This window comes from Vidua chalybeata, chromosome 4 (genome assembly GCF_026979565.1).
Source record: "Vidua chalybeata isolate OUT-0048 chromosome 4, bVidCha1 merged haplotype, whole genome shotgun sequence".
Taxonomy (NCBI): domain Eukaryota; kingdom Metazoa; phylum Chordata; class Aves; order Passeriformes; family Viduidae; genus Vidua; species Vidua chalybeata.
In genome coordinates, this window is record NC_071533.1 from 9,459,312 (window position 1) to 9,485,832 (window position 26,521).

The 26,521-nt window shown below is 39.0% G+C and overlaps 1 protein-coding gene across 1 annotated transcript in view; it reads left to right on the forward strand.

Annotated features, from left to right (window-relative positions):
• Positions 1–20,200, forward strand: part of SLC7A11 (solute carrier family 7 member 11) — a 57,154-nt gene extending 36,954 nt beyond the window's left edge. The window contains exons 7-12 of the mRNA XM_053940583.1: positions 7,558–7,681; positions 8,567–8,670; positions 9,141–9,237; positions 12,730–12,879; positions 14,619–14,800; positions 19,762–20,200. Coding sequence (XP_053796558.1) covers positions 7,558–7,681; positions 8,567–8,670; positions 9,141–9,237; positions 12,730–12,879; positions 14,619–14,800; positions 19,762–19,825 — 721 coding nt within the window. The 3' untranslated portion in view covers positions 19,826–20,200. The remainder of the gene's footprint in view (positions 1–7,557; positions 7,682–8,566; positions 8,671–9,140; positions 9,238–12,729; positions 12,880–14,618; positions 14,801–19,761) is intronic.
• The last annotated feature ends 6,321 nt before the right edge of the window (positions 20,201–26,521 follow it).

The following is a 26,521-nucleotide window of genomic DNA, read 5'->3' on the forward strand; positions in this document are numbered from 1 at the left end:
AATATCCCTCACTCCCCCACTGCCAACTACTGCCAGTGGTCCATCTTTCCTAAGAATGGTGATCCTCTCTGGAGAAAGTAGACACTGTTCATAAATCAGGTGCTCAGGGAATTAATATTTTCAAATTCCCAGGAGAGCCCCTGGTAATAAATTAAACTACTTTTGTACACAATGACTTCACTTCCTCCCCTTTACATTTATTTAAGTCTGGCAATGAGGTATGTGTTGGTATGGAGCAGTTAAGAGGGAGTTAGATTCCCTAGACCCAGTAAATAAAGCAGCTTGGAGGAAGTGCTTTGGATTGTGCCTCTGCCCCTTTCCCCTTCATTTCCATACAGGAACTGGGTGCGGGCAGATGTTTTGTTTTTACAGCCCTGTGTCAGGTTTGTTGTTATGGCTTCCTTGCCTCCAAGCAAGCAATGTGATTTACAAGTGCTTCTCACCATGATCTACACTACTGGCAGTACTGGGAGCACTTCCAACAAATAGACCTCAGAAGAAAATAAAACGCTGGAACTTTTTGAGAAAGCAGAGGTGCTCCTTTCATCTTCTGGCTGGGAGAGAGCTGGACAATAAAGGTAAGATCTGAGGTTTTGTCTCTCTGGTGGAAAAGGTCACAAACTTCCTTGAGGACATTAAGGTTTCCCACAAATGAGACAAAAGGAGGGTGATGTTAAATGATGATATAAGATAGAAACATAGAAGTCAGTCATCAAACTCAGGAGTGACAGTATATTTGTATTTGAATCCTCTGAATTTAGACTCTGCTGCTTTTTAAAAGGCAAGCTTTTGAAAGAGTGGCAGACAACCTTTTAACTAGGTTAAAAGTTAACCTAAACTTTTATTGCAATACACTAGAAAAATAACCATTGTCTTCTGGGCATCTTCACTACCATTTCATGTTCTGAAATGCAAAATGCAGATCCTTTGCTAGAGATCCTGCATTTCCCAGGCATCTGGCTGTTCTCTGGTTAAGCCTCCCAGACTAACAATAAGAACACTTGACTTCCTAGGGTAGGCCTAGTTCCCTGCAGGTATGGCTAAAGCAATAGGAAAGAAAAGCAAGCTCCTTGGGACTTTCAGGTTCTCAGGAGGGATGTAACTTGGGGTCAAGTTACAGTGCAAAATAAAAGCCACTTTTGGTTATTCACACGTCTTTTGGAAACAGTCATAAACTTTGTACAATAAGTTTGCAACTGAGGTACCATGAAGATGTTATTTTATGTTTCAAGTCTGAAACATATTTTATGTTTCAAGTCTGTATTCCATTTTTTCTTTTAAAGAGATTTTAAAAATTAGCCCCCATAGTAGCTCTGTGTGCTGCCTCTTGTGCTCAATTTCTGGCTCCTAAGAGTGCTCACATGCCTGCTATACAAGACATAGCTAAGCAGAGACAGACAGACTAATATTTAGTTCTGTAATCTCAAAAGTCCTTTGTGTGTTTAGCTGTCATCTTTGATATCTGCTGTGTTGGCATAGTTTTCTTTGGGAATGCCAGTAGTGCTATCCACTCCATGCAAAACAATTCAGGATCCTGCTTGACCATGAGGAGTGTCTGTGGCTGGTAGTCCAAGTTTCAGAGTTCATTCTGCTCTTCCAAGAAAGATGTTTCATAAAAGATATTGACTTGACAGGGTGGGGTTTGACATAAATGAGCACTCTGGTCACACCTGGCTTGGCAACCTCAGTTTGTACACAAAGACATCACAGCCAACTTTAAATATCTATTAAAATAAAGCAACTCCCCTTGTGAGCATAACAACTCTTCTCAATTTCTCAAGGGCTGTGGACAGGGTTTGCCTGAAAGGAGATATTTTATGGAAAAGAGTGCCACCCCGTGCAATTAATACTTAAGTCTTAGGGCAGTATTTATGCTAATTAGCTTTTGAAGAAAACCTGTTGGAAAAAGTGCTGGAAACATATGAGAAGTTAATAACATTTCCTGCCTTTTGCAGCACACTGATAACACAGTATGACCCTTTAAAGTCAGTTGGTCATGGAAGACCCTATTTATGAACTGTAAGCTGAACAAGTGAAGCCAAACACTGAGAAAACAATAAGTAATTAGCACAGCAGAAGCTCTTGTCTTGCTAAGTGTTAGAAGGCAAGAAGGCTTTTAAATGCAGACTGTAGCCTGATTCTTCACTCTTTTATCCCAGTGTCATGCTGCTGTGTCTCTGAAGTAAGAGATATGGAACCAAAGCATGGAAATGAATAAGGGGAGCCCTTTAAGACTTCACTCCAGCATTAACATCCATGGAGCATGTGGTGGTGTAAATGAGAGTGCAGCTTAATGACTGGGCTTTCCTTTCATTCATTCCTCCTCTCAAAAAAAAAAAAAAAAAAAGATCAAAGGATGACGAAGGGCAGTTATGTAACTGAATATTGTCTAAGCTGCAAGCCCACAGACTGCAAGTTCCTCTGATCTGGAACATAAGGATGGAACATATTGGAAGGCAGTGAAGGGAAGAGATGATTTGCTGATGGGAATCTTCAAAAAACAAAATAATAATAGCTTGTCACTGAAGTCAGCAGTTGCTGAGACACTGGTTAGCATGTAGAAATATGTGGATTTGAGAGGTGCTGTGATGATGACCATCCCTTCTGTCTCTCTGTTCCTGGCTTTGATTTAGTCCTGGGAGGTGACCTCCTTTGAAGTTATATATCTGCCTTTTCTCCTAGCAGATGGATGAGACTGTAGTTTTTTCACCTGTTGGCATGGTGAGGACGATTTCATCCCTTCAGTGTAATGTCTTGTCTTATAGGCTGCTTTTTACATGAAAAACATGTCAGGGATAAGTGAGTTTATATTGAAATGTGCTGCTTGCTGTCCAGGATTTGGGATTGCCACAGCTCATGGAATGACCATCTGAAATTGGTGAGAGACATAGTTTGGACTCTGGAACACAGCACTTACTAAGGAAAGCCCGTACATCTTCTAGTCTTGCACTGAAGTCCTGGGAATATTAAATTTCTCTTGCCAATTTCTGTATTTTTCCCCCCAGTGTCTGTTTATTTGGATAAATTCACTCTTGTGATAAATTTGCTATTTTTTCTGCTGAGCTTTGGTGCTATGGGCAGTGCAGTGGATGATTAGATTTTTTTTTTAAGAGTGCCAAAATCTGGAAAGAGTTCATTTAGAAAATTGCTTAGCAGATTGCAAATGGTGAATAAATTATTGCACAAGGGAACATTTGAAACTCCTCTGGTGGTAAATTTTCAACTAAGGAAATATAGAATATACAGCATCATGCTCATGAAAATGAAGCAAATCCTAGCCCATTAATCATGTGGAGGAATTAGGATTTTTCTCCTTCTTTACTATTGTCATTCTAAATTTATAGGCAATATTATCTTCCACAATTTTCTTACTGCAGAAAAGATGTAATTTCATGTAACTTTATCAGTAATTAAGTTATTTATTTAGACCTTTTTATTTATGCTTCCTGGCTGGGTCCTGCTAGAGCAACTTTATCCAGGACAGTTGACTATGATGCATATTTGTAAAACCTGGCTTTGATATGGATGCAAGGAAAAGGTTTTGGTATGACCTCTAAGTGACAAAGAATGCGACAACAAGGTGCTTCACCATTGTGAGCTCAGCTGGCTTGGAGGGGTGTCTTTGACTGTGTGGTTGTCATTTCACAGGAAAAACAGCCCTCAGGGGACACAGCTCTTAGTGCTCACTGCTTGCTGTTATAGCAGTTACCATTAACCTGGGATGTGTGCTATACATTTCTGGGAATGTTCCTCAACTGATTTATTGACATGGTTTTTCTCATCCTCAGGTTCTTGCTCTGGCTTTCTTTCTCTTTTTCCTTCTATCTTTTTTTTTTTTTTTTTTTTTTCTTTTTCCTTTCTCTTGCTTGCTCTGCTTTCAGTTTTTTTCTTGCAAAAGTATTTGTAGGAGTGGAGATGTACTCTAGCTGATTATCAGAAGGTCTATGATTCTGCAACACTGAAGGTTAAATGCAAAACCCATTGTTTATCCTGATTAACTGAACCGTATGCCCTAACTCTGGTGCCTTTTACAGGCTCTAGAGGAAGGAAATTTGCTTCTAAGCAATATACAGCATTGCTTGGCAACCATTTCAGCCCTGTATAGCACAGGATGGGCTAGCTGTATTCCCAAAGCTGAACTTCTCTGTGATGGTAGGCTCCTTGGTGATGCTTTTTCTGGGAATCACAAGGTAAATGTACTCTTTGTTCAAGTGTGATTCTTCATTACAGTTGCTCTGTATATAGGGCAGACGGGAAAGATTTAGCTTTGAATTGCAGCAAGGGATGAGTAAGTCTTAAAAGGTATTCAATTCAATTTTAGTCAACATTCAGCTACATAGAAGCTATCCTAATTGTCTTTCACCCACTTTTTAAAAGACTGTTTAATTATAGGGTCAACATTGTCCTGATTCAGATTTCGTCAAATTCCCTTTGATACTGATTTTCTTCAAAGTTTTGGGAGACAACATGAGTATTGCAAAAAGACTTTCCTGGCAGCAGCTTTCCCTTCTAATCAATTCTTGAATTTTCTCTCACTAGTCCAAAAGTCTCAGCTGGCTGTGAGGCAGCTGTGAATTTGTTTATCAGAAACATGGCTTATCAGTATTGTGGGCACCCTGTGTTGTGTGTGATTCATAGAATGCAGAAGTGAAAAGGTGGAAACTGCATCAATAGAGGCAATTTAATGGAGAATAGAACTTAGGTGTGATTTTTCTTATTTAGAGACAAGATTTGGAAGTCTGGAGAATATATAAAATATTCCAAGAAAATTGATACAGTGATCCTCTAAGGAAAGGAAGTAGTCTTCATTGCTAATGGCATTACAGCTTTTATTCTAGCATGGAGACTGTAGTTCACAGCAGAGAGTCTGATAATGGGATCCTGTTGCAAATTGGGAATTGTCTCTTAAATTGGATGGATAGAAAAGACACACTGTAAGCTCTCACTCCGTGGTTTTGCATATGGTTCCTACCTGTCTGCCTGTGTGTTTTCAGGTGATTTGAGGACCAAGGCGAATCTGAATGGAGGTGCCAGTGAGAAGTGAACCATACTGTACTGCTTATCCCTGAAATCTTGAAACTGGCCTTTTATTTCTGTCTGAATCTGTCACTGGAAGCAGTGGGTAATAAGCAGCACTTGGAAGAGTTGTGCAGGCATATACAGCCCTCTGAAAGCTCACTTCTGCCAGGAGACAAAAGGCAGTGCAGCCTGAGCACTTCTTTCCTTCAAGAACAGGGATTTGGGAGCTTAGAAGTCACAGCATCCCTCGTGCTGCTCCAGGCGCTGGGTTATGATTTGCAGGTTTTCTAATGAATAGTACTTCCTGACTAGTTCTGGCTTGTTTAGGGGTTTTATTCTTCTGAATGTGTTTCTTTGTTAGTATTACTATCCAAGGGCGTTAGCACTCTTCAGCATAACAAAGCAGGACTTGCAGTGCTAGGATAATGGTCACGTTTGGAAGCATGATTCTTTGCAGCACAACCTCCCTCCCCTTGCCCCGTTTTGTATTGCCATTTTGTTTTATCAGAAGTTAAATTGGGATTTAAATTAGATGTGAATATAAAGTGTTTAGTAAGAGTTAGAACAAACAAAGATAATCTGTTAAGTTTAGCAATATGCTTTCAGTCATTTAAATGGTATTTATGAAAAAAGTCCAAATTTTGCTACATTTGGCTGAAAACACTCTTTTTGAGGTTGGAGTCAGGGCTGATTTTTCCAAAACCTTGATGGTTGAAGCATTCTTCTGCGATGCAGAAAATATAGATAAAATAACTGCTCTGAGAGGCTTTAAATCCATGTATCCCTACCTTGAATCAGATGCTAAGAGGATTGAATTCAGTTTACACCCAGGTCAGGTAAGAAGCTTAACCCAAATGATTGCAATACATCTGGCAACTTACAGACCCCATTTTGACTTATATTATCTATCTGACTTACAAACCCCATTTTGGCATATATTATCACCACACAGAGCTGCAGTTTTTCTTGTCTCTATAACTGCGGGTTTTCCAGCAGTCCAGCACCTGTATTCTGGGCTCTTTGCTCTAGTCCTTGCTGTCATCTTCTCCATCAACAAACACATCCTACAAGTTGACTGGCTTCCCTTCTTCCAGTTTCTTCACCTGAGATGCGTGCATGAGGTAGCTGTGGCTTAATACAGTATCATGATGTCTACCCAGATTTGGTGTTACATTACTAGCACGATCCTCTTACCTACCTGTCTGTCTGGGTTAATGACACCTGGAACATTTGACACCATGGCTCCTGAGGTGGGCAAGATGTGCAACAATAATACTGTCCTGCTTTACTTATTTATAAATACATTTATTTATTGAGTCTCGGGGTTAGAGCTTGTTTTCAACTCTATACCGCCATACTGATGTGAAGGATCTATTTGAGAAATAAAGTGAAGAAGATCCTTAAATTCTTACCTGGCTGTGTTTCTTTGTGAAAAATATCAGAAAAGAATGGATCTTTGTGTTGGTTTTCAAAATACCTTTTCCTTTGAGGTGATTACAATAGTCCTTGAGAAATGTGCTTGTGATCTCTTCTGGAATACCAGAATTCCTAGCTCTGTCTTTCCTTTAGCCACCTGCTGGGGTGACCTTCTTTAAATATGGCAACCTCTCCATCCCCACAAAAGCAGCCTTAATGTAGGCAGCTGGAGGGAGCCAGCCATGAACGAGGAGCTCTCAGCTCTCCTCAGAGGGACCATACATAGCGGCCTTGGAACTAAAGGATTGGTGTCAGATCTGAGTTTTTTCTTGGTGTGATGTAGATACCAATAATATTAGGTGGAAAGAGACTAGCATAACACTTGGGGTATCTGGGTTTTTTCTCCCGACTCAAACATTTGCTTGCAGTGTGGCTTTGGACAAATTCACTGTGCCTCTGTTACTCCTTTTAAAAACAGAAATAATTCTGCTTTTCTGACTAGGACATGATATATAAAAGTTTGGCATTATTATTTATTTATTTGTTGTTGTTCTGTCTTTTAGCTAGGATGGCAGGGGGGGTTGTGCTTTTCAATACCATTTGTGCTGTGCTAAATTTACAAATTTGTACTGTTTCCCTTTCTATCATGTTCTGCTCTCATATTCCCCCGAATAGTGAGAGAGATCACTGGGATGTGGTAAGGTCCATAGAGGAAGAAATACACCCAGGAAGAAAGGGCAGAATTTTGCATGCTGGATATTTTGGTATCCAGGCGAAGATGTCAAACACCTCCAGGTGTTTGGGTTCAGTTTACAAGTCAATCTGAGCAGGCAACTTAAATGGGAAGTGGGGGACCCATGGGAAGCATGGGGGCCACAAGCCCCTTGGTATCCCCAAAGAACTCCTCCCTCAAATGGTTTCTCACCTTTTCATTATAAACCTATTTCCTTTGTCTACAGGGTTTTGTTTATTCCTTTTTTCACTGGTAGTTTCTAATGATGATATTTTGGGATCACCAAACGTGCATTCACCATCATTAGTGGCTTTTTCCCATCTTATTTGTTTCATGTTCAGGGATTAGCAACCAGATTGCAAAATAATGAGCTACCTTGTGTATTTCAGAAACATACCCCTCGCAATATGCATTTCAATGATTATCGTCACAGTTGGCTATGTGTTAACAAACGTGGCTTATTTCACTACAATCAGTGCTGGGGAATTGCTGCTTTCAAAAGCTGTAGCAGTGGTAAGTTACAGAAGAAAAATACAAAGATATATTCCTGCTGCAGTTGTGTTTGTTGATATTATTCTTATTTTCAGGGTGGACACACAAAAGATTGGGTGGACACATTCAGTCAGGTTTTAGTATGGCAGCACTTATTAGCATCCCAGTGAAAGTTGATTTTTGACTGATTGCAGTGGGATTGCAGTTCAGGCCATCAGTAGCATTTATAATGTAACATTGGACTGTATTAATTTACCACTTATAACACAGTCAATAGAACTTACATTTCATAGCCAAGCACATGCTTGAAAAATTCAGAGCTAAATTGTAAGATCAGCTCCTGGGAAGGAGAAATTACAGATATTTATGGAAGAGAGAACTCTGAACTATCTTTTGTAGCAGAATACAGTAACTTTGTCTCTGCGCAATGTGTGTCCTGAGTACTTGGTAAGGGGGGTTGCTGTGAATACTGGAGCTCATTTGGGAAGGAGTTGCAAGGCAACCTGGCTAGGAAATGCTGCTTTGATTGTCCTTGCTGAATTGCGGTGATGACACTGATTTTTATATTTGTGATATCTGAGTCACAGTGAGGACATAAATAATTCCACTTCTTTTCCAGTAGTGATACTGCCTGTGGCTATTTCAGTTGATGTGAGTTTTGAAAAATGACCAAATTCTGTACCTAATGGGAGGTCTAGGAAGAAAACATTTTATAAACATGACGAAAACTATGCATGTTGCCTGTGGTGCCCCAAAATCCAACTAAGGCTCATCTGCTAACCTAAAACACTGAAGCCTGGATGGATAGACTATACCACTGGGTGGTACCAGCTGAGTGCAATGAAGGCTGTAGAAAAAAGCCTTCCATTTTTTGAAAAATCATTGTATGTTTCTCTTTTCTAACAGACCTTTGCCGAACGACTAATGGGAAACTTCTCTTTAGCTGTACCCGTGTTTGTTGCTCTCTCCTGCTTTGGATCTATGAATGGTGGCATTTTTGCGGTCTCCAGGTGAGCACTGCTGATGTTCCTGGGGGTGAGGGCTTGGGAGGCATACTGAAAATATGGAAGCAAGGGGAAGGGAGAGTAGGGTTTATTCCTTTAGCAGAATATGATAAATGACTACTCTGTTTACCAGGTGTAGGGCTTTTTCACACTTTGTTTAGGGTACTATTTTTAAAATCCTTTGAATGGTTTGGAAATTAATGTCTCTGAGGCTAGCCCTTAATCAATGACTGCTTTTTTTCATGTAAAGGAGGAAAACTGGAGGGAAAATATTAACTATTTCCCAACACCAGTCAAGGGACACCTTCAGAGATGGTTTTGATTTCTGCATGTGGGTTTCTCCTGCCAGTGTTTTCATTTAGGGCACCTCAAACAAGACTAAGAAGTTCTGCTCTGCTCTGTGACTTTCATGATCCACTTTGCGTACTCACAGTAATGAGCACATTTAAAGTCTGTCCATATTTATTTCCCACCAGGATGTTCTTCGTTGCATCCCGTGAGGGTCACCTTCCAGAAATTCTCTCCATGATTCATGTCCGCAAGCACACTCCTCTGCCAGCTGTCATTGTTTTGGTAAATCATACAAACAAATGTTCCTGCACTAGAATTCATATCACAGGCTTGCTCTAGAGGATTCAAACAGAATTTGGGCACTGCTTGAGTCTCATTTATTAATGTGAACATGGGCTTTGGGCAGGGCAGAGGACTGGAGAAAGAGGAATGAGATTTGTGAGTTGTTCTATCATCTCCTCCTTCCTTTTTTGCCTATCACTGGAATCTAATTCCTATCTTATTGTTCTGAATTTCTAAGAACCTGCTAGTGATAAGCTAGTTCCCTTTCAGAGAAACAAATTCCAGTTAAACAAACAAAAAAGGGATTCAGTTAACTGAAAGTTGAACTAAACACCAGCATCTGGGAATACCCTAAAGGCTCATTATACTATCTTATAGTAAAAAATGCAAGCAGGTTTACAACTAAGATAATGGAGGGGGAACCCTCACCTGTCCAGCATAGTGGTGATTAAAAATGAGAGAACATGTGCCTGGGAAATAGTCTGTGAATTTTCTCAGGAAAACCATTGGTGCTTTAGTGGAAATCCTATTACTGATTTCTAAAATAAGCAGCAAAGGTAAATGTTGGTCATATGTTAGCTTTGCAGACTAATTTTTATGGTAAAATGGTAGGACTAAATGTCAAAATACCAACTTCAAAGTTCAGTTTTCATAGTGCCAGGAAGATTTTCACTTAACATACAGTCTTCATAATCATGGGTATTCAGCCCCTCTTTTGGGATCAATGACTGCAGTGTATCTGGATAGGCCTCTGCTGTATTTAGGGACTTACAGCCAAAGCAAAAGATGCACCTATGAGTCTATGCTACTAAGAGCAAATGCTTGTGGAATTTGAATTGGTTTTTGCTCTTGATGCCTATAAGCTCACTGCTGAATTGTTGAATTTTATATATGCACATATAACCATAGGCTTTGAAATTTTGAAAATTAGGCAGTGTGATTATGGTGAAATGTTTTAATGAAATTAATTTTCCATAAACATTTAGTTTGCATTTTATTTCTTTGGGTGTAGTCATACCTTGTGGGTAAATTGCATTGACTGTTTTTTTTTTGTGGAATGAAATGTACAAAATGTATTAATATATTTTTTATTTTCCTGACAGACATTTTCTGCTATTGCATATGGTCCTGTTACACCAGTGCATTGATTTGCTTTGAAAAAGTCAGATTCTCGTATGAAGATGGCTTTCCTTCAAAGATTGCAATTTTTTAGCTCACCTTACTGCAAATAGAGCAGTGGCAGGATATATTCTACATCAATAGTAATTTTAGCATTTCCCTATTTTATTTATCTTTCCAAGTTCTACACACTGTAAGAAAGGAAAGAGCTTTTGAGGATAAACTGAAAAAACGAGCATGTGTTTGAGGCTTGTTAAATTAAAAAAATAAAACAAAACAAAACAAAAAAAAACACCTTTTTTTTTTTTAATTAAGGAATCTGTTTATATGTCTATGTTGCTAGAGAAATTTTCTAGTCTGACCATTGACAAGACTTCCTGGCAATCACATGCCCAATGCCAGGTATGTCCCAGCTGGGACCAGAGCCCATTCGCAGCGCTGGCTCTGGTGACTTGATGGGTCACCGCTGGACTCCTGCACATCCCACTCACCGGCCAGGTTTCCCCACTGCTTTGAACCTGAGTTTCCCATGGCAGAATATCAGATGTCTCGTTCCATAAAGCCACTTAGTCCTGGCACAGGAACACAGAAACAGATAAGCTGGTGCCCCCAAGGAGGGACCCCCAACAAAGGAATCCCATTGCCTTTTATACTCCACATTCTCTCCACAAGTCTTGTTCTTCCTCCCAAGTCTTTGGCTCCTGCTCCATCTCCATGTCCATCCACTTTGCTGGCTTCACTGGTCTTCATCTGCTTTGGTATCCAAAGGGTCAGCAATTCCCAGCTCCTGCTGTGTCACCCAGTATCTGTTCATCTGGCTGGAGTCACCTATCTTTCATACTCTTTGTTACCTCAAATGTTGGCTAGTCATGGCCCCTTGTCTCAAGCTTCCATACAGAGCTCAGTCTGCATTTCAATCTGCATCTCAATTTTCAAGTTGAGCTACCTGGACCAGAAGTATTCCTCACCAACATGAGGAATCTGATAGATGTGTCTAGTAACTCATAGAAATAATGCAATCTGATTGTAATCCTGCTTTCTTGTATTTTTTCTTGATAGCTCTCCTTTATTTGCATTGTTGTATATAGCTTGCATTATAGTTAAAACTGAGATTTTAAACTTTTAGAGGTTGAGTCTGTAGAGAAGAAATCTTGCCCAATATAACTCAGTGGTACAATTTCCCTTGACATTTACATAGGAGTTTGCTTACTATCTATATGTAAGGAACCAAGTACTTTAGAAGTCATTAGAGGTTGGAGGCCAGAGATCACATTTGAAATATTGATCCTTCTGATTCAAATCCATATTGTCTGCACTGCTTTGAAAAAAAGGAGAGAGAGGCTGTGAAATGTAAATAATACAAATTATTTTTCTCTGTGTAAAGATTTAGCCCAGTGTCTTACTGCATCTGCAGTTGATTTCACCTGTTGCCTTGTTATAAACCTGAAGGCTCTTGTTTCCAGGATCTTCTCTCTCGCTGAAGAATGAGGGATATGGTGAATTTGACTTACTCCTTCATGCCCAAATGCAAAGACATTTTTTTGTCCAGATACTACTTTGAAATAGATCCATGTAGCCTTCACTAACCATCTAACTCACAACAAAACACTCTAGTTTATACAAAACCTTCTGCGGGCCTCACAGAAACCTTGTGTCTCAGACTAGCTTTGTTATGAGGAACTGTATTTTTTCTGTTGTCCCCTCTCCTTCCTGCTCTTAAATAGCTACCTGAGTGACAGCTAAATTCTTCCTTCTTCTCATAAATATTTGCATTTACAATGTACAATAAGTCTACACTCTGCAAGTCTGAAAGGCAAACCCAAGCTGGTGGCAACCCAGTGTGCCCAGCTGGCATCTCATGGTGTGGAACTGCCCCTTGCCATGTCCTCTTTGCTCACTTTCCCTGTGAAGCCTGGGGGACTAAGACTTTTTCCTTCAACAAAACACCTAGAAATTTCTGCTTTCATATGATTAGATATGACCAAAACTTAACTGTTCTTATTATTTACATCAGCAATGAGCAAGTAAACCTGCAGTGAGCTTGTATCCCATAAGAATACTGCCCAGGATGCTCCAGCACTTTGGTGGTGCAGTGTGCCTCTGTATTTTTGTCTGGGTCACAGGAGACAGATTTGTATTGACTATGTGTGGCCACTCAGGACAGATATATATTGATCCAAAATGGTCTCAGGGGACAGCTAGACATTGATCACGCACCTGATTGTATGACAAAGGCAAGCCTGAAGTCTGTGGCACTCAGGTGTGTGCATAAGTCTGTGCTGCTTTTCCCTGTGGAAAAATTTGACATCACTGCTGTACAATAATAGAGATCGATCTACTAAACCCCTCTTATGCTCTGAATTTCTTTTGCAGCATCCTCTCACAATGATAATGTTATTCACTGGAGATCTCTACAGCCTCTTGAATTTCCTCAGCTTTGCCAGGTGGCTTTTTATTGGACTAGTAGTTGCTGGGTTGATTTATCTCAGATATAAACGTCCTGATATGCCTCGTCCTTTCAAGGTAACATCTGCTCTCTACTCTTTTACATGAATCCTCCCTCCTCTCTGTCCTGTAGTCAGACAGCAAGGGAGCATTTTCTGATGCAACAAGCTAACCTCTTTCTCAGGAAAAACCGATTTAAGAGGAAACAGTGTTTGCAGTGAAGACCGAGAGTTTTCCTGCAAGGTCCCCAGTGCTACCCCAGCTGTGCTCCATTCTGGAAAATAATTCTTGCCTCTTCCCTATGCTTGGGGGGCAGGGACTGAAGCTGCTGTGCTGAGATGAAGGCATTTGCTCAGTTTTGCTTGTCTGTTGTCTTCAGGCTGTGTGATGTGAGCTGTGTGATGCAAGCTGTGTGAAAATACCTTGAGACCTCTGCAGTCACAGAGGGCTCAGACTGAAAATATTGGGGTTACATGTGCCAAACTGATTTTCAGCCAGTCCTCTATTTAATGTCTCCTTTGATAAAGGCCTGGATAATTTTATGACCAAATATACAAGAACATGATCAAAAAGGTCATGTCAAGAGCAAGAATTAATGAGAGAGGGCGTTTATGTCATTGCATATCCAATATTAAGCAAGCCAATTTTCTGTGCAAATAAGTGGTTAGTGTGATTATTGTAATATTTGGCACTTGCAGTGGATTGGCAGACAGAGTTATCATGAACCCAGAAAGAAAATGCTAATAGTCGAATAGTAGCTATTTTGGCCTTGGTTCTGCTATTTTTCTTGCTTGTTTTAAGTAGCATCTTACAAAGTAAGTTGTCCCATTGTGCATCCACAAAGATAATATCCATCATCAAAAAACTGAGAAATATATCCCTATTTAGATGCTGCCAAGAAGACTATTTTGTGAAGAACTAAGAAAGTGTATTGTTGCATTTTTGTAGGTATATTAGTAAATAAGGAGGTGAACAGTACTACCTATTTCGCTTTGATTAAAAAAAAAAGCTTTGATAGTGCACAAAAGAGGAACAGTAATGCTTTGAGGCATAAAAGGAAGAGAACAATCTCCAAGGAATTCTCAATTCTCCATTACACTTAATGTCTCATAAGCCATGCCTGTAGGTATTTCCTTCATAGATTTGCTAAGAGAGTGATTGTATTGGTGCTCTTGAAAATTGAGCAAATAAATTTGATATGGTTACTTTGTGTGCTTTCAACAGTGACACTGGCAATGCCATCAGTCATACGGTCAGAAAGTGCTTTTTCAATTGCTATCAGATGCATAACACTATCAAATATCTTTATCACTAGTCAAATTGCTGTTTAATTTGCTCTCTTCCTGGTAGATTTTGATTTTTACCTTAGGAGGAAAATCAATATGTTCTTAATAGTCTTAAAAGGTGACTTGAGCTCCTGGTTGTGTTTTAAAATGTTTTCTAATGGGTAGTTATCAAAATGGAAATCTTTACTGTGGTTAGAGCCGGTTGCTTATATGCTGGGGGATTAGAGGAAGGACTTTTACAGTGTAACTTATTTACAGTCCTTACATTTTAAAGGAAGTAAAACACTGGAGTGTTTTAGAGTGTAATTAAGACACTTCTGTGGTACTCACTGCACAGCAGTTGGCAGGGCCTGGCTTCTGCAGTCACTGACATTTTGTGTGCCTCCTCTAGATACCCTTATTTCTCCTGTACTGAACTATCCTGTACGGCTGGGTCTTATTCAATTTACATTTCATGGAAAGTTAAATGCCTTAGTCATTATTTTACAATGACCTTATTATTTAATGGTTCTTTGTATGGTTATTTTTCAGGTTCCTTTATTTATTCCAGCGTTGTTTTCCTTCACTTGCCTCTTTATGGTTGCGCTGTCACTTTACTCTGACCCAGTGAACACAGGGATTGGATTTGCAATAACCCTGACTGGCATTCCTGCCTACTACCTCTTCATTGTATGGGACAATAAGCCAAAGTGGTTCAGAAAGCTTCTAGGTAAGTCCTGGTGTGGGACTTCTCACCTTCATGCTGACTCCAGGAGTTTCTCAGAGCTCTCCCTGTGCTGTGAAATCCTTTGGATTGATGCTCTCAGCTACTGTGGGCTGGGGGTGACAACTCAAGTTGCTTTTGGGCGCATGCTCTAGCATTGCTCTGCCAGTGGCAATCAATGTCCCCTAACTAAAGAGGTACATTCACAGCAAGGCTGTTCTTCAGCCAGTGATTGACTTTAAAGGACTGATGCTTCTTCCCTGTCCTCCCTTACAAACATCTAATTCCTTCTAAATCACCATCATCTTCTCCTGACCCCGCCTCTGTGCTAATAAAGACAGTACTGCACTCCTTGGAGAATCTGTTTGGAAACTTGAGCAAAGCAACTGTGATATCAGGATGAGCTTGGTGTTCCCTACTGACACCATGTGTCTGTGGACCACTGAGGAGTGTTTGGAATGGGACTGGAAGTGTCTGGAAGATTCAGGCAGGTTTGGCATGGGGATATTTTCCTTAGCAGCAGCTCCTGACAGGGTGATAGCAATGTATCCCATGGCTGACAAGCCTCTATGGAAATTACTTCCATGCTTCATGAAGAATGACTTCTGTGTGACTTGGCTAGTAGTATTTCATGCCTGAAATACACCGAGAATACTTTCTGTACCATTTCTGAAAGGTTTTGAAAGGATTTGTTCTGATGTATTAGAGAAGGATTATTTGAAACATTTCAATTAGAAGTCAGTATCATTTATTACAGCTCTTCATTCTCTTTTTTTTTTTTTTTTTTTTTTTTTGGTTACTAGAATGATAGGCTTCCAAAATAAAGGGAATTTTTAAAACATGAAATAAGACTATTGGCAAGATATTTCAGGAATGATGGATAATTTATTAAACAAAACAAAAAGAAAATTTCTTTGGCTGCAAAACTAAAACTCAACCTGTGAAATCTTTAACTAAAAATAGTTGATTTCTATAGATGCTGAATGGAAAGTGCATATTGATGATTTAAAATGAGCTGCTCACAAGAAAAGAATAGTGCTTTTATATGTAATTACAGTATAACCAGTTGTATGTATTTTCTAGATATAAATATGTTATAGAGTTATATCCTATCTGCTGTAGAATATGTGAATTTCCCTCTCAATACATACTGGGAAGTCCATAGGTAATAAGGCATAAAAGTATTTACAGCAAAAGGTGTTAGTTTAGGCTTGCAAAATCTTAATTTTATAGCCAAAACATTATAAATTACTTGCATTGTAAGTAATGCAAGAAATACCCATTCCCGGGAATGGGTAGAAATCTTCAGTACAAATTAAAGCAGTTGTATGCAGAAGGACATTCTATTAAGTAGTTGGGGTTAAGTCTATTTATAATCTCTTAGTCTTGACATTTAGGGTCTAGGAATTTTTCCCTTATCAAATCCAGGAGCTTTTTTTGGCATTTTCTGTCATGTCTTAGAGGTTTTGGAATACAGCTACTTGAATCTTTGGCCACGGGATGACAGTGTTGAACTACGTTTCTTGGGCAAGAGAAAGAATATTGTCTTTAAGGTAGACTGGATAGATGTGAAGATTTTTCTGCCAGCTGTGACAATGAAGGTGAATAATTTCTAGCTTTTGAGATAACACAAAATTCTCCTCCTAGAAAGAAGTCTGTGTGCCTGTGTCGTATCTATGGATGGGCACGGTGTACTGGCTGAGAGAGGAATGCAGCAGAAGCCAGTCAGTGAGGGAAACAGCTTGTTTTCTTTGCAATTATTATCCTCAAAATAACAGTAATGAGAGAAAACTGATGCTGACAATTTTGAGGTGGAGCAGAGTGGAGATTTACGTGTGAAACAAACAGATTTTTCTTTTCCCTAAGAAGAAGCAATAAACCTTCTGTGTGAAGTCATTAAGCTGGCATTATTTTAGGAGACCCATTGTATAGCCTGAGAACATTTATAAAAGGTATTGAATGAGGATAAATTCACTTAAGGTACCTCTGTGAGATACAGAAAAGAAATTTGGTGGCTGCAAGCTTGATATTCTAACCTTGAAAAAATATCTTACATAGGCATGAAAGTGTAATTCCAGACACGAGGTAAAGGACAGTATAAAAAATGGGATTGTTATTTAAGAGGTAGATTTTTTGCCAGAATAACTGCGTAACTTTCTATGAGAAGGTAAATGATTTTTTTTTTTTTTTTCCAAAGGAGAATGTGATGAATCCAATCTACTTAGACTTGACCAAAGCATTCCATGTGGTACCAGAGGGGAAGTAGGTGCCTGCTAGTCTGAACACAGTGCAATGCTACCCATACTGATCCCAAGTTGCTTAATGTGCCCAGATCAGCACATGGGCAGCTGGTGTTAGGCTTTGAAAAGTCTCCTTGACTCAATTGAGGCATTGACTGGTCCAGCTGCCCAGCTGTGCTTTGGCAGTGAGAGATGGCTGCTGCTCAGAAACCCCATAAGGTGCAAATACCCATGGGTACAGACCAGTCCCATGTAAGTTCAGAGGGAATATCCTGAATTGGTTTTGTAAGGATCAGAGGAAAAGGATATTGAGCAGCCAGAATGAGTAGCAGGATAAAAGAGCAGCCTGAAGACACATATACTTCTGAAAGGAGTTTCAGGCTGATTACACTAGCAGAGCCCTGGAATGGATTACCCAAGGAATCCTCTCCCAAGGCTGAAAGTCTTTGTTCTGTACTTAGGGCATTTGCATTGCCCATTCTCCTTATAAAACTGCTGCATTGAACAAAAGGTAACTTTACAGCTTGTAGGGTTTGTAGATTCTGGGATGGTATTTTGCAATGAGAATAACATTTTGTTCTTTCCTCTTCCAAAGGAATTCTGCTGTAGCACTAGATGTGCTGGGACAAATAATTTTCAGCTGGTACAGGCTTCATTTGATCTCTGCATTCTTTCTTTTTGTAAAACTAATGTGAAAATGAAAAAACGTTAAGCCTAGCAAATCTTAAGCAGTAATCAGTGTGTAAAAGTATGCATCACTAGCACAAGAATGCTTCTATCTGCACTTCCTCAGCTGAAAACCCAACCTTGGACTCACACTTAAAAACATCTATTTCTTTACAGTGGGTTGACTTGCAAAGAGGTAAAAAGTTGAATCCTACTTTTTATCATAGCTGAGCCCTTGCTGGAATTGAGATCTCATTATATAGCAAAATATCTCTGCCAGGGTTATTTATTTAGCAACACCAGAGCATAACACTTGTTCACTTAGGACAAAGTGTTATATGCTCAATTTGCTTCTCTTTGTTGAGTTTGTGATGGGATTCATGGGGGATAATCTCAACATTTTGTTGTTACAGATCTCATGTCCAGTCATATATATATGATAAAATTCCTGCTTTCTTTCCTCACCTAAACTTTATGTGGTGCTCGTGTGGATAGAGGGTCTGGAGTTTTTTTTAATAAAAGTTGCCCCCTGGGACCCATTTGAAGTGAATTCTTCTCTCAAAAAGGGAAAATTAGGATTTAAAGTGGGCTGGGGAAGTTATCTGCACTGCCATGGTATGTTAAGTTGTCTTGTGACAAATGTGAAATTGGTCCCGTAACTCCAGGTACCGCTCCAAGCAGACAGCATAGACGTACTGACTGGAAACTGATTGGAACATTTTCATAGGGGAAAATGCTCCAAATACTGATTTATTCTGAGTACATTGCAACCAAAAACTGCAAAGAATGCCAGCTCCCCCAGCTTGTCTGCTCTGCTGTGGCTTCATCCCAGGAGAGGGAAAAACGGCTGCATAGAAAAGGAGAACAGGGCAAGGTCTTGCTGCTAGTGGGTCTGTCCATTTAGGTGAACGAAATCACAGCCAGCTCTAGAGATGCCCACGATTTCCCTCTGCTGCTATGCCCTTTTCCAAGACCTGTCATGCCACTGCTCAGCTTCATAAAATTCTCTTTTTCCCTTTGCTTGTCCTCAAAGCTGGGAGGGCTGGGATGAAGCCCTGCTGTTTTCCTGCTGCTGGCTTTCCTCCTGTCTTTTATCCCTGTTACACTCAGCCCAACTCTGATGTCCCATTACGGGTAGGGAAGGCAGATGGGAGGAAAATGCAATGCCTGGAGACTCCTGGCCTCTCTGCCCCTATCAGTTTTTAGTCTAAGGGCAACCTGGCTTTGCACTGAACTGGTGACATCCAGAGAAAAGAGGAAAGGATGGTAGAATCTACCTGTAGACAGAAGATCAGAGAAGTGGTTTCAATTCATATCTTCTGTGAAATGCGCTATTTTACCCTCCTGGCATTGTCTCAATGTCAACATTCATGCCACATATTCAAGGAAAATGAGAACTTTCTTTTACAACAATTTCTGCTTATTTAAAATAGGATATTAAGAAAGAGTGATAAGTGAAAGAAATTGTAAGAAAATGTTATTTTACTATTCTGTATGTGCTATATGTGAATTAACTGTGCAATTTATGCATCAGTAACCTAAAAAGAAAACCACCAAAAGCACCAGAAGGAAATAAATGTTCAGAGTGAACAAAAGAAAACATGAAGTTACTTTGGATGAGTGACTTTTTTTTTTTTTTTTTTTTTTTTTTTTTTTTTTTTTTTTTTTTTTTTGCTTAGGCAGGTCTTGGCACAGGTAAATTAAATTATTTGAATTCTTCCAGACTTTTATTTCAACGTAAAATCTTGATAAAGCGAGCAGTTATGCAGAGTAGTCATATTTTAAGATAGCCTTTAAAAGCATGCAGACTTTTATTGAATAAGGTTATACATCTGTACCCTTCCATTATTATTGTATATGCACAGCCTTGGATCAGAGGCACAGAAAACAGTTAAAAAGAAAATGTTGAGTTTAAATTATATATATATATGCAATATATATGACCTGTGTGAAGTCTATGTGCAAGTAGCCAGTATAGAAGGTAAGATAATTTTCCTGACTGCTTCTTCTTCTTAATCTCTCCTGCAAAATCTTACCATGCGTATGCTTTTATCTTTGCAGGCAGGGTAACCACAACATTGCAAATCCTCTTGGAAGTCATCCCAGCAGAGGAAGATCAGAAATCATGATCATCATGTGCAGCTTTTTGGCTTGGTGTTTCATTTCTACCTGAAATAAAAAGAGTAGGGAGATTTATCCACCTTCCTAATGTGCTGCAAACTGGAGGAACAAGTCACAGTTGCAATGGATACCGAACAAGTCCCTTACCAGAATTGCCTTTTATGATGCTGTTGCAACATTTTTTTTGACATAGTTGGTCTATTCGTAGAAAGCAAGTACTTGTGTATGAGGGAACTCTTTACTGTTTCTTTTGGTACAGTGTCTTATTTTAGCAAACTGTAAGTTCATTATACTGGGATTTTGTTTGCCTTGTCACTGAAGATAGGTTTAAATGATGTGTAATAGCTGGGTGTACTGTGAAGAATGGATCTTGCTTTCTGTTCTTGGAGATCTCAACTCTCACCAGAGCAAGGGTGAGATAAAGCTGCTGAGTTTCTTCCCATCACTCTCTTTGGCAGCCTGATTTGGCATCTTTTGACGTACTGGGAGCTCCAGCACACAGATGCAGAAGCACCACTCCCCAGACCTTTGTGATGGCAATCTCAAGGCTTCTCCATTCCAGAGTTCTTATACCATAGCCAACAGAAACATCTTCTGAGACTTAATATTTCTGCCAGTGGGGCAGGAAGATCTTAACACGGGAATTTCAGCAGTAATTTTATGCACATTAAATTTTTTATCAGGCTGGAATTGATCACTGGTTTTACCAGTGTTTGTGTACCTACACACACAAAATCCAGCAAGTTGAGCACTGACCTTCAAATGAGTCAAAATATTTGAAGATTGCCTCCACTGCTGTATAAATATTGCCTATCTGGGAGCATATGTTCCTGCAGTTATCAGTCAGGCAAACTGGATTTTAAAGTTTTGTATCAGCGCTGGTGGGCAGAAATAGATGTCACTTGGTGGGAACATGGTAAAGACATGGCAATAAATGCAATACTCTTTTATGAATAAGGTATAAGGCAGGCTACAGCAGATTTGCTCATTTGAATAAGATGTGTGCCTGATCTGTGGGCTTTTCACTCAAGCACACTCCAGTTAACAGAGTTTTGGAACACTGAGGAACATGTGCTTTTCCTGTCTTCTCATGGGTTTTATTTCATCAGCAACAGAGAAAGGCCTTCAAAACTGATAAAATAAAATTAAATTCATCTCCAGAGCTATTTTTGAGCTGAGCTCTGGCTCAAATATGAGCTGAAATTTTGCTCTTTTTAAAAGATAATTGTATAGCTAAAGAAGTTTTTTAATACTTAGAAATTGAGTTTTATATTCTTAATGACTACCTAACCTTAAGGTTAAGGTTTATTATCACTCTGCTAAGAATATAACACCTAACTATTGAATGCACTACTATTTGAGCTGTCTGCTTTCAGCAAGTCAGGTTTCATGAAAATTCTTATGGAACTAAGCAACATTTAACTTCCTAAATTATGTGGGAGAAAAGCACAACTAGTAGCCAGACCACTACAGTAAAGGGAGACTGTGTATTGTATATGTGTTGTATATATCCAGAATATCTACTGCTTTAAAGGTGTACAGTAATATGTCTTAAATGTATACGTGTTTTTTGATTTTGTATCTCCGGTGGAATTTCACAAAAGTAGGGAAATGCAAGTAACTGCTTATGGAGAAGAGCAGTAATTTAAGACACAGAAAGTGTTTTGCAAATAGTGTTTTTCTTTAAATGTTTTCTGTTTAGAGTAATTTAGTGTTATTTGAACATTTTTTTAGGCAAACATTTTGAGAGAGTTTTTTTTTGTGCTGACAGTGGATGTGATTTAGTCCTTACCTTTGGGTCACAGTTCTGCCATCCCCTCTCATTGGGGTTTGGCCTCTGTCGTCATGGAGCATCTTTAAAGTGCACAAACTCTGCTGCTCTCTGAGAGAAATAAACTGTCTGGCACCCTGCAGGGGTGCACCTAACCTGTTTCTCCCTAATGAATGCAAAGTGCATGGGATCCAGAGCAAACCACTTCCAGAGCCTCAGTGGATGCAACTTTTTCATTCTGACTGTTTTGTTCCCATGTATGCACTCCTGTTGTGCCACATTACTTGAAAATTTGATTTTTGCCAGTGTTAACTTGTAGAAATAAATGGGCTCCATAAATATAACTGAATGTTGCTTTATTTTCCCATTGTGGTCTTTAAGGTTTAGAAATGTTTCTGAAGCCTGATTCAGGGAACATATCTTTACTAGCTTTAGTTCATGTAAAGGGTTAATTTATCCCAAGGGAAATCCTAGGACTTGTTGATTGAGAAGTTGTATTTTTTAGGAAGGAAAAAAAATAACATGCAAAATAAAAATCTGGGGTTTTTGAAGGTGCACAGAGATTTTAATTTCAGGTTTAGTTTCTTTAGCACATGCAAGTGCAGTACAAAATAATGTAATTGGGTTTCCACTGTATTATGAAAGTCAGTATCAAGGATTTTTATTACACTTGAAAGTAAGGCATATCTTCAGAAACTGAGGAAAACCATATTTTCTTAAATCTAACAAAGGATTAACTTTATCAAGAGAGTTTGGATCCTCTTAATATTCCCTGTTACAGGAATGTCTACAGTGTTGTGATGTATATCAAAGCTTTGATATTTTCTAAATATTATATTGGTGACAATCCAACATGGTTATAAAAATGCTGTGGCAACAGTCAATTTTATGCTCCTCTAGCTCATTCTCTGCTCTCAACTCAAACTACAAAATGTTCCCACTGCTAAGCTTTTCTACAGGTCTTTTTCAGATCCAGGAATTCACCTACATTTCCTTTTTTTAAGGGAAATGCCACCTCAGCCCCTAGAACTGGATGTTAGCAGGTGACCTTAGCTCTAGACAGGCCCTTTGCTGAGCCCAGAGGTTGTTCTGTTCAAGGGAAGTTGGAACCCTGGTTTTTAAAAAGAAGCTGGCTTTTGAAACCACCTCTCTCATTTGTACTTAAAATGTTTTGTAAAACTGTTAGATAAGAATTTTGGTGCTGATTTTTAAATGTGGTTTTGTGTATGTGTGTGTGTGTGAGAGAGAGATATTTTTATTTCCCCCCCCCCCCCGTTAGTTATGAGAAGTTAAATGTTATGGGATCTTCTAATTTTACCCTGTACCTTTGGCTCTGCCTGAAGAAAGCCATTTGATGCCGTTTCAGCTGCCAATATCTCTTTGCCACTCAGTCATTACAGTGTAATTGGATCTAAAGTACGTCTATAATTTGCTGCTAGCAATGTTGGCTTGTCTTAATTATGACTTCCAGCTGATTTCTAACGATACTCATCAATGAATATGCATAGCAAAGCAGTCAGACTGGTGCAGATTAATAACTCTTCTTGAGAACTTGAGCTTTCGAGCTATCTATGTATCAAGCTGTTGAAAAGCATCAAGGCAGGATCTCTGGCTTAAACTGGATGGAGGCTTTCAGGAGGGTTTATGACACAGCCCAGCACACCATGAGTGCAGAGCCTGAGATGTTTTAGATTCTACGTGTGTGTGCATTCTTCCACATTTGGCAAAATTTCTGGGAGAAAATTTGGAAAATCTGAGGACTATAAACGTGACCTCCTAGGCAGATGATTTCCCTGTTGCTTTCTTGTGCATTCACCCTGACTGAAGGCTACAAATACATTCTCACTGAGAGCATTTCTATTCAGTGTCTCTTCTGCAAGCCAGCTCTTTGAAAAATCTGTATTTAATTTTAAGCTGGGTGCTATTCTTGTCAATTTGCTTGTGATTTTTTTTAAACCTTCTATTTTTCCTCACCTGAAAACTGTCATGTCATAGAAAACTGGTTTTTCAGGCTGTAACAGCTGTACTTTTAAAAAGTAACACAGTCATAAATTAGGGTCACATAAATCTCTAAAGAGGTTCCAAGCAGCTCCCTCCTAACAGGCTCATATAGTTTTGTTTGCAGATTGCAGCCGGAGGATCTTAAAGTTTATCACAGCAAATACTCAGCTCCTCTCAGGTATCAAAGGTGTGGTGTTTTAACAGAATCCTTGCACTTGCACTCCAACACCTGATCAGAGGTCCTGACTTGGCCAATTTGGCATTTAAAAAATTTGGGCACATGGTAAACTGCACTCGAGGTTATGGAAACTCTGTGGGGATACTGAGAGATTTGGACAAGCTGAAAGACTACAAGCACAGCAGTGAATTTTATGATTAGCCTTCTATGTATACTTAATTACTTGCATATTTTTAGTTACCAATAGCTTCATTAAAAAATATGTTTTACTGTTCCAGAGGGACATTTCAAGTTTCCTGAGTTCATTTGTTTGTTTATTTGTTTGTTTTTTGTTGTTTGTTTTGTTTTGTTTTTTCTTTTGTAGCTGTTTTGCCCCTTTTTCTTTCCTTTGTTTTTAAGCATTACATTCAGGACAGCTCCCTCAGGTGTTCTACTTGAAAGCTGGGGCCTACAAAGAAGCTTTTAAGGGAATTCTCACTGTATTTTCTCTACATGTACTGCACAGTGCAATTCAATATTCATAAATTACTTTTGGCTGCTGTTAGTATTTCCCATCTCTGTTTGCTAATTCATGTACCAGATATATTTAAAATGAATCATTAAACATCAGGGGATTTGATGCTTGTTCCACATGCAACAGCTCACTATTAAACAAAATTCCAGTGCTTTGTACTAATGCTAAGCCCTACCTTTGATTTTGTAATAAATATAGAAGTCAGAGGCAGAATAAATCAGATCCTGTACTGTCAGGTTGGCAGAGATGATTGATCATACCTTTCTGACAGCACTGCATTTGACTGCAAGTCTCATGCAGCCCTACTTTAGATCATATAGAGGCATCTGGATGATGAAAAGCAGGCTGGCTTAGAAGACAGCATACAGTGCAGCACCACTGTCATATTTATTTAGTGGCATGTGTCTGCTAAAATGCTTCAGGTTGTAGCTCATGGTAGTAATTCTCTCTTGTGTTGAATCCATCTTGGCCCATTTTTATTCCTTTGCCCATATTTTAAACAAAAATTGTTTTCAAAAACCTTTCCAGGATGGAAACAGAAAGCCTTTAGCTAAAGCAGACATATGTGGGTAATAAAATAGCTCATCTCTGCACTCACTAAGAGTGCTTTTTTTAGAAATGAAATCATTATGTGTTAGTCAAATTTTAGATGGTCACCCAAACACTCATGTTCCTCCTACTTTAGAAAAAAATGGTTACTCAAGTATCAGAAACTCTCTAGTCATACAAATTTGAATTTGGTTGCTGTTTGGCTCTTGGCGATGGATGTCTGCACCAAGGCTCTGGTCTTGAGCACTGATTTTGAATCTGACACCCAAACATTTTTCTGGGCAGAGGGAGCAAGGAGCAGCAGCCTATGACTGTCTCCCTGTCCTGCCTTCTTGGCAAGGGGTTTGTGCATCTGTCATTAGAATAGAACTCATCTGGAAGCTTCTCTCATGGAGAAATTGCTGTTCATTCATGTTATGAATATGCCTGCATACAACCTACAGAGTGATGCAGCACATTGTGTTGGGTTTTCTCACAATTTTTCAAGATGTCATTTGAGATACATTTATCTTTGGCTTGTATGGCTTTAAGTTGGCTTTCTCTTTTATACTACAAATGATTTTCTGTGTATACATGTATGTATGTATTTTTTAGGGTTAGTGATGCATAGCTGCACTCCTGTGTTGCAAGTTTAAGACAATCAATGAAGCATTATTTAGTTCATGCCAACTTCTTTTTTAATACTGTTTCTAAAGTAAATTGCAGCAAGTACACAGCTATCCACCATGGAATAATAAATTGATATAGAATGTGTGGGGAATAGTCAATAAGCCAGAATCATTAAAAAGCTCAGTGCACCACTCCAGCAACACAAAGCAGCCATAAAGCTGAGGTTGGAATTGCACACAGTAAATGGTGTACACCAGTAAATCTGGCCCTGGTAATTTTACTGCAAACGACACACAAGCCAGAAAAACATTTAGATAATTGAAATTAACACTTTTAACAATGATCTATAAAGCAGTGAATGATAATCAAGAGGTTCTTTCAAGCTCTTTGTAGCAAACCTATAGTATTTCACACTCTATTTTACTCCAATATAAAAGAAATGAAATAACATGGACCCTCTTTTCCTTAAGAATGGAACATCTTTTTGGTAAGGTATCATACCAACCCCTGCTTTGCCAAATACTACAACTGTGCATGGGATGAAGGCTTGTTATTTTGGTCTTGGAACAAAGTTAGATAAAAAAGGAAAAGATAATAAAACGGAGCTGTTGGAAAAACATTAAAGAGCTTTTTTTTTTTTTTTGATTGATGCAAATCTGCACCTGTGTTTACTCGTATCAAAGTGACTGTGCATACCAGATCATGTGAACATAGCCCTTGGGTAGGTAGAAAGGCTGCTGCAAACTTTGAAGTCCTTCAGAGGGTATAACCACTACTGGAAGATTGGATATTCTTCACCGATGCTCTCAAAATTAAAGTTTCTTATTTTGTATTTTATCCATTCCATATTTTTCAATGTTGCCCTTAAAATACAATTTCCTTCATATATCAATACAATACAATACAAAACAATTTCCTTCCTTTCTAACTAAACAGAGGAAAGAGAAGATTCAATCTCTCAGGCAATAAATCAGCTTTTTAATGTTAGATCAGCTATTTAAATCACTGTTTGACCACATTATTGGCCACTGTGTCTCATTAAGCTGCTTACCAAAGTCACCAGGTAGGGAGATTGCTACCTT